We start from the raw sequence: 12,300 nt of genomic DNA, 5'->3' as shown, positions 1-12,300 counted from the left end.
TTCCGCAATTGCACCATCAGCCCCTCCCAGCCAGCCGACAACGGAAATTGGCACAGCCCCAACACCTCCTCCCTCTTCAATGCTACTCCCTCGGCCCCCGCCCATACCTCAAGAGAGCGTCTCCAAGCCTGCACCGGCGAGGGGTCCGGCGATTTCCACCAACGAGTCACTAGTCGATTTGCCACGATTAGTCCCAGGTCCGTAAAGCGCACCTCCGCTCTGACGCTTACTTCTAGGGTACAATCCCAGCACGCACGCCTCCCAGGTGAACGGGACCTGCCACGCCGTGCAGTCCGATAAATTGTTGATTACCACCCTCCAATAGGAGCACAAACTAGGGCAGGACCACACCATGTGCAGCAAATCTACGCCCACTCCGTGGCAACGGGGACCGGCCGCATCCCGGCGGGCAAAATATTTATTCACATGAGCTGGAGTGAGGTAGGCTCTGTGAACTATGTAGAACTGAATTAGCCGAAATCTGGAATTACGGGGTATGTTAAGGTGGCCCGAAAGAGCCAACTTCCACTGCGCCTCCGTGATTGGACTACCCACATCCTCCTCCCAGACCGAACGCAGCGCGCCACTCTCCAGGTCAGTATGAGTTCACAACGCGTCTGCAAGCCAGCTAATCAAGCGTCAACCCCGACCCATCACCTGTAAGTATTGAATCAGCAGATGCGCGGGGGGAGCCACCGAGATATCCCCCCATCCGGATCTCGGGGCTCGCAACAAGGAACTGCACAGGAGGAACTGTCCGGACGGCAACTCCAGCTCCTGAAGCCAAGCAAACGAGAGGAACTGGCCTTCGTCGTAAAGATCGCCCAGTGTACACAGCTCCTCCTCATGCCACGCGTGTAGTTCCGAGTCTGATGTGACTCTATGACCTTGCGGCGTGCCCAACAGCGCCAAGGCCGGCGCAAATGGGACTACTCGCCCGTGAGCCAGAGGGATCTACGAAAACATCTATGGGCTAGCCTGAGGAATAGCTGTCGCGGAGTCGGCGCACGCGCAAGTGGATGGAATAAGTGCTGAATCAGCAGCAGCGACCAGGGACCTCGCTCGGACGCCGTGTCAGCGAGTTGGACACCCGCCAGCCACCTGGACACCCACTGGAGCTGGGCTGCCAGGTAGTAGTGCTCCAGATTAGGGACTGTTAGTCCGCCCCTGTTGGGCGGCAAATACAACTTCCTCAGGGCAACTCTGCATCGGCCACCATTCCATATAAAGTCCTCCAGCCCTGACTCCAGGGCTCTAAAGAAACCAGGGGGAACATAGTGCAGGAGGTTGGAAAAAAAGTACAAAAGGCGCGGCACGATTACCATCTTCAAGAGTGCTATCCTGCCCGCCACCGAATGGTAGCGTGCTCCAATAGGACATTTGAGCTTTGATCGAAGACACCGCTTTTGTGAGGTTGCCGTCGACCAGATCCTTCTCACGATGGTAGATTCGTATGCCCAGATATCGGAACGTGCATGGCTGCCACGGAACAGGACTCCCAGCCAGACTAAGCCCCGGATCCGAGAGCCCATGGTCAAATGGGAAAAGGCACGACTTAGACCAATTGATCCTGAGGCCGGATATCAACGCGAAGCGCTGTAGCAGCAACCCAACCTCTGACAGGATCTGCGTGACATCTCTAAAGTACAGGAGAAGGTCGTCAGCATACAACAACACTATGTGCAGACCGTCCCCTAGGGTGATACCCCAGTCATTCCCTTCTTTACGCAGAGCTGCTGCTAGGGGCCCCATGGCGAGTGAGAACAGCAGCGGCAAAAGAGGACAGCTTGTCTCGTGCCCCTGCACACCCGGATCGGCTCCGATATCACGGACCCCAGCTTCACCCGAACCTGTGGCTTGGTGTATAACAGTTTAACCAGCCGGATGAAGGATGGCTCCATACCAAACCACTGCAACACCTTAAACAGGTAGGGACACTCTAGAGAGTCAAAGGCCTTCTCCAAATCTAGGACAAGGCAACCTGCCCCGTGTACTGCATGACACGGAAGAACCTTCTAATATTATGTGAGGTGTCTCTAGCCGGCACAAACCCGTTCTGATCGGGGTGAATCAAGTCTGGCACACTCGGCGCAAGGTGCTCCGCCAGGGCCTTGGCTAATATTTTATAGTCTGTGTTCAGCATTGCCAGGGGCCGGAACGATCCCATCTCCGCTGGGTCCCTCCCAGGTTTGGGAAGGGAGACTAACAACGCTTCCCTCTGAGTGGCTGACAAACAACCACTCCGCTCAGCTTCCTCGTACATAAGGAGCAACTTGGGTGCCAATTGTGACGCAAAGGCCTTGTAAAAGTCAACTGGCAAACCATCCGGGCCTGGCGTTTTACCGGATGCGAGCTCACGGATACTGGACTTTATCTCCTCAAGATCAAGAGGCGCTTCAAGTGCCTCCATCTGTTCCTCCTTTAGACACGGAAGCTCAACCCCGGCGAGAAATTCACTGCAGGAATTGCCCATGGGAGGCACCCTGAGGCATAGAGTGCCCTATAATGCCTCGTAAACTCAGCTTGTATCTCCCCGGGCGTGTGTACCAGTCCCCCCGCCCGCGAGCAGATCTCCATTATCAGTCCTCTCTCACAATCATGTCAGATCAACCAAGCCAGCAGCTTACCGGCTTTATCAGCCGAAGCATGAGCAGCGATAGGTGTTCAGCGCGGGCCGCCGCCACCATAAAATTTTCGGTCTGACTACCAGCCGCCTCCCTTTCCGGCCGCAGCACAACGCGCTCCGCCCGAGCCAGGTCGCGTTCAACGGTACGGCTCAAGTTACATTGAGTTCCCAGGCAGTGTCCCCGGATAAAAACTTTGAAGGCATCCCACTCTACCAAACCCGACAAAGCAGTGCCATCATTGTGCTCAAAATATTCCGGGATCTCAGCGCACAGTGACGCTTTGAAAGCAGCGTCTTCCAACAGTTCTGGCCTCAGCCTCCAAGTGGGAACAGCCGGGTAGGAGGACTCCCAACTCAGGCCCACAAGCAGCGGGTTGTGATCCGAGTGCGTGCGCCCCAAGTAATCTGTATTCACTATTACTGAGGCCAAGTTCGGAGTGCAGAGCATTCTATCTAAACGCACATGGAGAGAGTGCAGGGCAGAGTAGAAGGAATAGACCCTGTCGCTAACGTGCCGCTGCCGCCATATATCTACCAGTTGCCATTGCTGAGTCCAGGTCACCAAACCGCGTGCAGCAGCCACACCCGGGAACGTAGGCAACGGCGGAAAGGAGCGTTCCAGATCAACATCAAGCACACTGTTGAAATCTCCGCCCAACAGCCATGGAAAATCGTTCCAGCCCGCCAAATGTTGGGACAGTCCATACAGAAAAGAGGTCTGGTCCACATTTGGAGCATAAATAGAACCTAGCACTACAGCATGACCTGCCAGCTTCCCCCGAACCAGAACAAATCTACCCTGCGGGTCCACGATCTGCTCCTCCGCTGCAAAGGGAGTGCCCCCTCTAATCCAAATCAATGAACCCCTAGCATACGCCGAGTGACTTGCCGCACACAATTGCCCTCACCAGCATCGGCGCAACCGTGGGATCTCCAAACCCACCAGGTGCGTCTCCTGCAAAAACGCCAAGTAGACTGAGTGCCTTCTAAGATAGGAATAGATAGCGTATCGGCGCCTGGTGGTGTGTATGCCTCTCACGTTCCAAGTAATCGCAGTGTATGAAGACATGTCATATGTAACAAACCACCCCTCCTCCAACACAGCCGCGCCCCTCCTTACAGCACCACATCAACCTTAACATTCTCCCATCCATCGGGTACTCAGTAGATGCCCTCCAGCATGACCAATACATAACTAATACCATCAGAGCAGATAGACAAAACAACAGGTCACCGCCCAAACCCAACAACGAAAAAGTAGCGTACAACCACACATTATGTGTCTCCACTAGTAGGGGTATGGGGTAGGCCAATCCCACAGAGAAGCAATCCAAACGCAAGTCATACTGCCCGGCTACAGCAGATAACAGAGAAAGGGGGGGGGGGGGGGGAGGAGGGGACATAAGAGGAAGATCACATCTATCAACCGCAGGGGCCCGCAGCGCACAAGAGCAGGCACAGCGCCAGCGGCCACACGCGCAGCCACCCAAGGTTGGGCGCCCACACTCAACAACCATAGCTACCATCAGCACACTTCCTGAATCATGCCGATGAAAGGCTGGCACATACTACAAGCCAGATGGACAGTTCCAGCAATGTACAATTTTCCAACTCAACACAAACATCCCTTAAAAGAGTTTGTCCGCTGTGGCCGGTTTCATGGGCGGACCCCCAATGAGGCCCAACTCCGAGAGGTGGTCCGGAGTAACAGGTCGATCACTAGGCGGCTGCGAAAGTTCAGTGTCCGACTCCGAAGCCAGCGGGGATGCGCTGATAGCCGCAGAAGAGTGTATCGCTTCCCTCCTGTCCTGCATTAGTTGCTCCAAGTCTGGTGCACACGCCACAGGACCAGCAAGGATTTCGCCTCTACCCCGGCTACGCTTACCTCGAGGCACCGGCACAGCTCGCTCCGCAGCGCTGCCCGAGGCCAGGCCCGATGACTCAAGCCACTCCCACGCCACCTCAGGTGTGGCAAAGAAATGTGACTTGTTCTCCGCCATGATGCGCAGATTAGCAGGGAACAGCAAAGAGTAATTTAAGCTGAGGGACCGGAGCTTACATTTCAAAGGCAAGTAGGAAGCCCGGTCCCTCTGCACCGCTAGGGTATAGTCCGGGAACAGTAAGATCTGCACACCGTCCACCCGAGGAGGCGAGGCGGCCCTCACAGTTCGCAGTACAACGTCTCTGTCCGCGTAGTGGAGGAGGCGGATGATGAATGGACGAGGAGCACTCCCCGGCGGTCTTGGCCGCGTGGGAATCCGATGTGTATGCTCCACAGTGAAGAAAGGAGTAAGGCCACCTGCCGGCACCAGCCCCCGCAGCCAACTCTCTGAGTAGGCCACCAGAACCTGGCCCTCGGCTCCCTCTGGCAAGCCTTCCACTCTAATATTGTTCCTCCTGGAGCGTCCCTCTGCATCTTCCACCCGGCGCACCAACTCCACCAAGCGGGCCCACACATTCTCCATCTCTGACTTTAGACGGGAGGCCGTCGGCGTCAGCTCGTCCACCCTCGCCTCGATCTCGCCAGTTTTGTCCACCAACTTGCAATGGTCAGCATGAAGCAGGACAAGGTCGCTGGCCACCTTGTCTATTTTGGCTTCCAGCGATGTGCGGGTGTGCTCCAACGAATCTCCAATGCGCTCCACCGCAGCAAGTACTGCATCTAGTTTCTGGCTGTCCTGTACCACCGAGTCCTGCGACCTCCCAGCTCCGGCACCAGAGCGCAAACACCCCGTCCCCGCCATACTCCAAGTCTCAAGTTTCCACCTGTTCCCAAACTGCCACTCACCGCCTCGTCGCCTGCTGTATCCGCTCCGTACCCCCAAACGACCTCAGCTGGGGCAAAATGACCAAGAGAGTATCCCGCCACCAGAGGTATCACAACCTGATGCCCATCGGAACAGCCCATGACTGCTCCCAGCTCCGCACCACTAACCTCCAGCAGCAACTGGCTCTGCAGGGATCTGCATCAAACGTGGTCCCCCACGTGGCACCCTCCTCGTTGTTGGCAGGCAGCTGGCCGCGAATGTCTCCACAGGTCCTCTACTCTCTCACAGTCACCCTGGGTAATGGATAGTCCGGGCCCGATTGCCGGGGCCACCAGCTCAGCACCACACGGCAGCACGAGCAGCCCGGCCCACGGTCTCCTCACCTCTAGGCTCTCAGCACTTCTTCCAGCCTCGCAGGTCCCACCATCAGCCCGTAAGGCCCCAGCAAGCCAGCCAAGCCCAGAGCGGGCACGGTTGTTCGCCACCGGCTCCCCCCGGGCCCGACACAGCCCCGATCACCTCACGCCGGTAGCACTCTCAATGTGCCCCAGGACGGGGCTCCAATCCTCAGGGAGGGTGCCTTCTTCCCTCCACCACCAAAAACTGGCTAGCCAAGCCCAGAGAGGGCACAGTCGTTCGTCAGCGGCTCCCCCCGGGGCCCGACACAGCCCCGGTCACTTCACGCCGGCAGTACTCTGTGTGCCCCAGGGCGGGGCTCCAATCCTCAGGGGGTGCCTTCTTCCCTCCACCACCACAAACCGGCTCCGTCCAGCCACCGCTGGGGCCCCACTGAGTCTCAGGAAGGCCCAGCAGATCCAGCCTGGGTCCATCACCGGCCCTCGGAAGGCCCGCGCAGGCCGCCCGCCTGCCTGCCTCACACTCCTCGTCGTCCCCGGTGTGCCTCCTCACCTCCCCGGGGAGCAGCAGTCAAAAGGAGACCTCTCTGCAAAGGCACCCTGGCCCAGAGATCCGGCTCCCGCCGCGCGCCACTCCACACGGCCGCGCCTCTCCTCTGCCCAAACCAGCAGGCCCGACCCACGCAGTCCCGTCTCAGTTCCGCCGCGGGCCGCTGCAGAAGACCGGCTCCCTGCCCCAGCGAGCCCAAGACCGCACGGGCCCCAGTCCGACCGCGGGCCAACTCTGCTCCTCTGTCACCCAGGTGGCGACGGATAAGCCTGGCGCGGCACAGATCTCTATTAGCTCGCGTCCGCCATGTTCGGCTTGGCCACGCCCCCCTTGACATGCACATTGTAAACCCACATTTTGTGGTTGGTGTCCGGAACTGCTGAACAGATTTTCATTACTCTAAGAAAAAGCACAAAAAGACCACTTTACCATATGCGTTTGGTGACCATCCATTCCGCTGTTTCATAGTTAAGCTGGTACAAAATGTTCCTGTGGAAAATCCTTTTACAGTGGCAATTGTAAAATGATTTGGTGACCCCTGGGACTTCTTGAGGCATTTTTTCTGATCTGCAGCAAATTTGAAACATTTTTATTGGTCCCCCAAAAATATTTACCCACCCACCTCCCTTTGACCAATCTACACTAAACCTGGGTAAGATAAATATAGTAGGTAGACATTATAAAGAGTGAGGCCAACTCTGCTCCTCTGTCACCCAGGTGGTGACGGATAAGCCGGGTGCGGCACAGAGCTCTATTAGCTCGCGTCCGCTATGTTCGGCTTGGCCACGCCCCCCTTGACATGCACATTGTAAACCCACATTTTGTGGTTGGTCTCCGGAACTGCTGAACAGATTTTCATTACTCTAAGAAAAGGCACAAGAAGACCACTTTACCATATGCGTTTGGTGACCATCCATTCCGCTGTTTCATAGTTAAGCTGGCACAAAATGTTCCTGTGGAAAATCCCTTTACACTGGCAACTGTAAAATGATTTGGTGACCCCTGGGACTTCTTGAGGCATTTTTTCTGATCTGCAGCAAATTTGAAACATTTTTATTGGTCCCCCAAAAATATTTACCCACCCACCTCCCTTTGACCAATCTACACTAAACCTGGGTAAGATAAATATAGTAGGTAGACATTATAAAGAGTGAGGTATCCACCTTAACTGCAGAGGCACAAGGTTGCCTTTATGATATCTATATATTTGACAACTCGAGGTACGGGCATTGATAAAGCCAGTATGTCTTGTCTTTTCAAGCTGTTGGCTTTGTCAGCAGCAGCAGCAGTGCGGGACAAGCAACAACATATAGAAAGAAAGGCAGAAGAGTAGGAGGGGCAATACCAATTAGAGGCTGGGAGGGAGCAAGCAGCAACCAGAAGATGAATGGGCTGGGGCAAGTAAAACAAGGAGCCGGGTTTAGGGGGCACGCAACAACAAGGACACGGACTGGAGGTGGCAAGCCACAACTCTAAGGGTAGGGAGGTTTTGAGCGGGCAAGCCACATGGATTTATGGGAGGGGACAAGTCAAAACAGAGTGGGACAAGAGAATGGGATGGAGTAAGCAACAATACCGAAGGGTGTGTGTGGGGGGTGAAAGTGAACAAGCAATAACCCAGGTTTAATGGGAGAGAGCAAGTACAAAACGCGGTGAGGGATGGGAGAGGGGTGGGTAGAAGCACATGAGGGCGACAGCCTCCAAGCACATTCACTCTTATGGAGTGCTTCACCTAAAATTTAAAAAGTAGCTCTGAAAACACAATCAGTGTAAAGACAAGTTTTGGGACAATGCTCAAGGGGAGTGGCAAACATATCTAAAGGACGTGAAGTTGGCAGGTGCTGACCAAAGAAGCAAGGAAATAAATGAAGATGAAGCCAGCAATAAAAGAAAGTAAGCGCCAAAAAGCAATAGGCGGTTTTACTACATTTGGTTTTAGATGTTTCTAAATAAATGCATACCGTTTTTTTCTTTAACTGACACTGCCGCTTGATTATTTAATTACTTTAAACATTTTTGTAACTCCTAGAAATAAAGATAAAATAGACGATTTCCATTTTTTTATAGCCAGATTTTCTGCTTGTTTGATGCAATAGAAAAATACTTTCATGCAAGGAACTGCATAGACTGTAGATAGTGAGGATGGATGTCTATTTATGCTACGGTTTATAGTTTAAAACTCATCATAAGCTTATGCCCATTTTGCGTATTACCGAGAAAGGTTAATGTCCGACTATCCAAGTACAGATAATTCATGGTGTACATGGTTTATTTTTTTTAACTATCATAAACTGAGCCTTTTCTGAACTGAAACGAAAGGTCACTGGAAGACAGGGCGGAGGGACTACCACTTAACAAAAGTGCTGTGTATCGCCTTTAAGCTTCTCGTTTAAATCCTAAACAAAATTGTGCCAGTATTTAGTTAAAGCCTCTGAACGTTTGTGTGTCCTAACTATAACCAGCCACGTTGTTTGCTGGTTCTCAAAGTCCAAATTGATGGCAATCATCTAAATATGTGACCTAAGTCGCTACAGCCAAAGAAGTCACGTGGCTTGCATGTTTGATCTTGATAGTGTTACAGACTAATCACACATGAAGGAAGCCACTGCTACTCTTAATTCTGTGCCACTTCCACTTTACATCAGTCCAAAGATTTCATTTTCTGAAAGCAGGGCACACGCTCGATGCTGTTGAGAAATTATTACTCTCAGTTACCTTGCTTTAATCATATGTTTACATTCTTTCATTTCAAAGTTTAGGGCAGTTGTTATTTCCCAACTTCTTTAATGAAGTAAACGTATGTATAAGAATTTTGTTACCAGGACGTGATAAGTGACATACAAAAAAAAAGCTTGGAGCAGTCAGACTTTTAATATTTTGATCTGTTGATGAACATGTTCCCAAGTTTCTATGCAGAAGTCGTAGAATGATTCTAATTGTTTGCAGCCTTTTCGAGGGTACAGTTGCTTGGGCATTCCATGATTAAACTACTATCTAGAACCAAATGGCCCAGGAAGATACAATTTTGGCTTATGGTGTTATCAATTGGACAATGACAACTCTGAAGCAGATTAAAAATCCAGAATTTTCAAAGAATTCAGCAATGTTAAAAATTGCCCATGATATTTGATGTGTCTTTAGGCTTTTCTTTAGTTATCACCCTGATCTGAAAGATGATTAATGTCTATACTGGACACTTTGAACCTAAGCTGGCTCAGTCGCTTGCTGCATAAATCATTATTTAGTGGGTAAGAGAAATAATCGGCACTAATGGTAGAGAAAGACTCGCAATATGAAGTTTGCCTGTGAATGTCATCTGCATAGGTAATGCGGATGAAGCCAGGTATTCTGGTTTAGGTTGAGACCATAAATGACGTGTAAAAATAAAAAGTGATATGAAAAACATAAAAAGCACCAGTGCAGTGGGAATAAAGGCATGTACCAAGCACATCTGGAGATGCTGAAGCGAAGGTGAGCACAAGTTGACTGGATTTCTGCATTGTCGGCTCTACATTTAAGAAGAGGGCATCCTGGCTGGTAAGTTACCTGCGATGTTCGTACTTGTTTGTGCCTTTTGAAGGGATGTCTTTCGAAGCATTACAGAAGTGAGAGTGGGTATGGTGGCAGTACTTTAAATAGGATCCTTGATGATAAAAATATATATATATATATATATATATCAGGCGATTTGCATTAAATGTATGTATAAAAAAAAAACACAAATTTTATGTAAACAAAAATAACAGCTGTTGGTTAATTGGCTCGTGCCCTATCACACCACTTGCACTTGTAAAGAAAGGGACACCACACAAGATACAGTGAACTTCCTAAGCAGGCAGTCATGTAAAACACTCCTTGTCAAACATAGGCGAGCCCTCACTAGAAATAACTGCATCCGTGCCTCAACTTTGAAAGATACTTCTTAACCAGGACTAAGTTGGTGATGGCAGACTGCAGAAGACAGCGTTTCAATGGAAACATCAAAAGAGAGCTCCACGCAATAGACAAAAAGGGCCAGGAAAAGAACAGCGAGTGCCTTCAATGATGGCAACTATTTTGGTCTGGAACTACCCCATTCAATAGGTTTCTGGCCGCCATTCTCATGCAATTTGTATTATTTACTGCCAGATATAAAGAAAACAGTCCATAAACAAAGCATATAACGCTCGCTGTGCTAGAAGAGCGCCTGGATGTTTCCACTCCTAAGCTACTCGCCATTTCTATGTTTTGCTTGACAGTGCCTGTCATTTGTACATTTTCTTAATATTTATTCTTTTATTTGGTTTTCAGTAAGGTATATGCTATGGAGGACAAACGAAATATCCAGATCATTGAGTGGGAGCACTTGGATAAGAAGAAGTTCTATGTGTTTGGAGTTTGCATGACAATGATGATTCGGGTCAGCGTTTACCCTTTTACACTCATTCGGACCCGTCTGCAGATTCAGAAGGGGAAAAGCCTCTACAACGGTACATTTGATGCCTTCCTAAAAATTTTGCGGACAGAAGGGGTGGCTGGCTTCTACCGGGGCTTCCTGGTCAACACATTTACCCTGATATCTGGTCAGTGCTATGTGACAACGTATGAGCTCACCCGCAAGTATGTATCGGAGTACAGCAGCAGCAACGTGGTGAAATCGTTAGTGGCTGGTGGTTCTGCGTCCCTTGTGGCACAGAGCATCACGGTACCCATTGACGTGATCTCTCAGCACCTCATGATGCAGCGGAAAGGGGAGACTTTGGGTCGCTTTCGAGTGCACACTGGTGATGGGAAAAACCCAGTGGCTCTGGGACAGACCAAGGACATCATTGTGCAGATTTGCAAGGCAGACGGCGTGAAGGGTTTTTACCGAGGCTATGTAGCCTCTTTGCTCACATATATCCCAAACAGTGCCGTCTGGTGGCCTTTCTATCATTTCTATGCAGGTGAGTTGATGAAGCTTTTAGTCTGCCACTGCTGAGCAGTGATTGTGTGCACATTACTAAAAATAAAAAAACAGAAGGTTTATATTGTGTAATATTTCTCAAAAAGAAAATAATCCGGTCTGAAGTGCTTGTGTTAGCACACCAAGAATGCAGCATATTAGTTTGGAGTTTGTGTGCCGCCTATACACTTCCCGCGTACTCTCAAAATTAATTAGCCTAATTTTCAGGAAATACACGCAACATCGGAATTCCTCTTTAATAGGCTTCATACTGGCATCCATCTTACTACTCTCATCTCTTATAATACCAACCCTCTCCCCTATTTGCATTCACTTGCCTTCACCACGGTATTGTAAATACATTTGTAAACTACAGGATTACGAACTGGGCACTAAAAACTAGCACTGCAACAGGCTTCTTTTTTAATGGAACACCTTTTATTGATCCCTGTCCAGAATTAGTGAGAAAATTCCTCACTACTTGATTACAATGTGGATGAAAGGTAACCGGATGGATCCAGTCAAAATCTGCCCTGAGCACTTTCAAACATAGTTGAACGAACACATCCTCGTTTTGTCTGAACACCTTGACAGTAACTATGCATTCGAGTAGAAGCCACTTATAAGCAAACCTGGAATTCATCAGCAAGTAATAAATCCAATATCTCTTAGAAAGCCGCAACTGAACAATAGAGAATCATAGCAACGTTTTCAGATGTAAATCTAGTATGATAGAAATGCTTCCCAATTCAAAACTGATTTACCAGTAGCGGTAGTAAATGTGATTTCACAATCATTGCCCAACAACTTGTTTACACAGTAGAAAGATTAAATTTCGAAATTTACAAAAAGGGCTGCACCTCTGTTTGTGTACTATAGCCAACATGCTTCATAATTATTCCCTTGTGCAGCAATTATTCATCTTTTTCTGGTCTTGCCTACAGACAGCCGTAACTGTCTGTTGTGGAAGGCCTGTTGTGTTCACGTTACTAAAACACAGAGTGGGCTTTAGTTCAGCCCATTAACCATTATTGCATAGCTTTGTTGTGTCACAGTTATATTCTCCAGGTTCACTG

The 12,300-nt window shown here is 50.2% G+C and overlaps 1 protein-coding gene across 3 annotated transcripts in view; it reads left to right on the top strand.

The window, feature by feature from the left end:
• The window catches only part of SLC25A44 (solute carrier family 25 member 44), a 33,703-nt gene that overhangs the window by 6,245 nt on the left and 15,158 nt on the right, over positions 1–12,300 (top strand). For all 3 annotated transcript variants that reach the window (XR_011199994.1, XM_069218007.1, XM_069218008.1), the window contains exon 2: positions 10,591–11,225. Coding sequence is in view for 2 of the 3 variants with exons in the window: in XM_069218007.1 (XP_069074108.1) it covers positions 10,604–11,225 (622 nt within the window). In the remaining variant the exon portion in view is untranslated. The remainder of the gene's footprint in view (positions 1–10,590; positions 11,226–12,300) is intronic.

This window comes from Pleurodeles waltl, chromosome 12, assembly GCF_031143425.1.
Source record: "Pleurodeles waltl isolate 20211129_DDA chromosome 12, aPleWal1.hap1.20221129, whole genome shotgun sequence".
NCBI classification, from domain to species: domain Eukaryota; kingdom Metazoa; phylum Chordata; class Amphibia; order Caudata; family Salamandridae; genus Pleurodeles; species Pleurodeles waltl.
The sequence above is the reverse complement of the archived record's forward strand: the minus strand, read 5'-3'. Positions and strand labels throughout refer to the sequence as shown.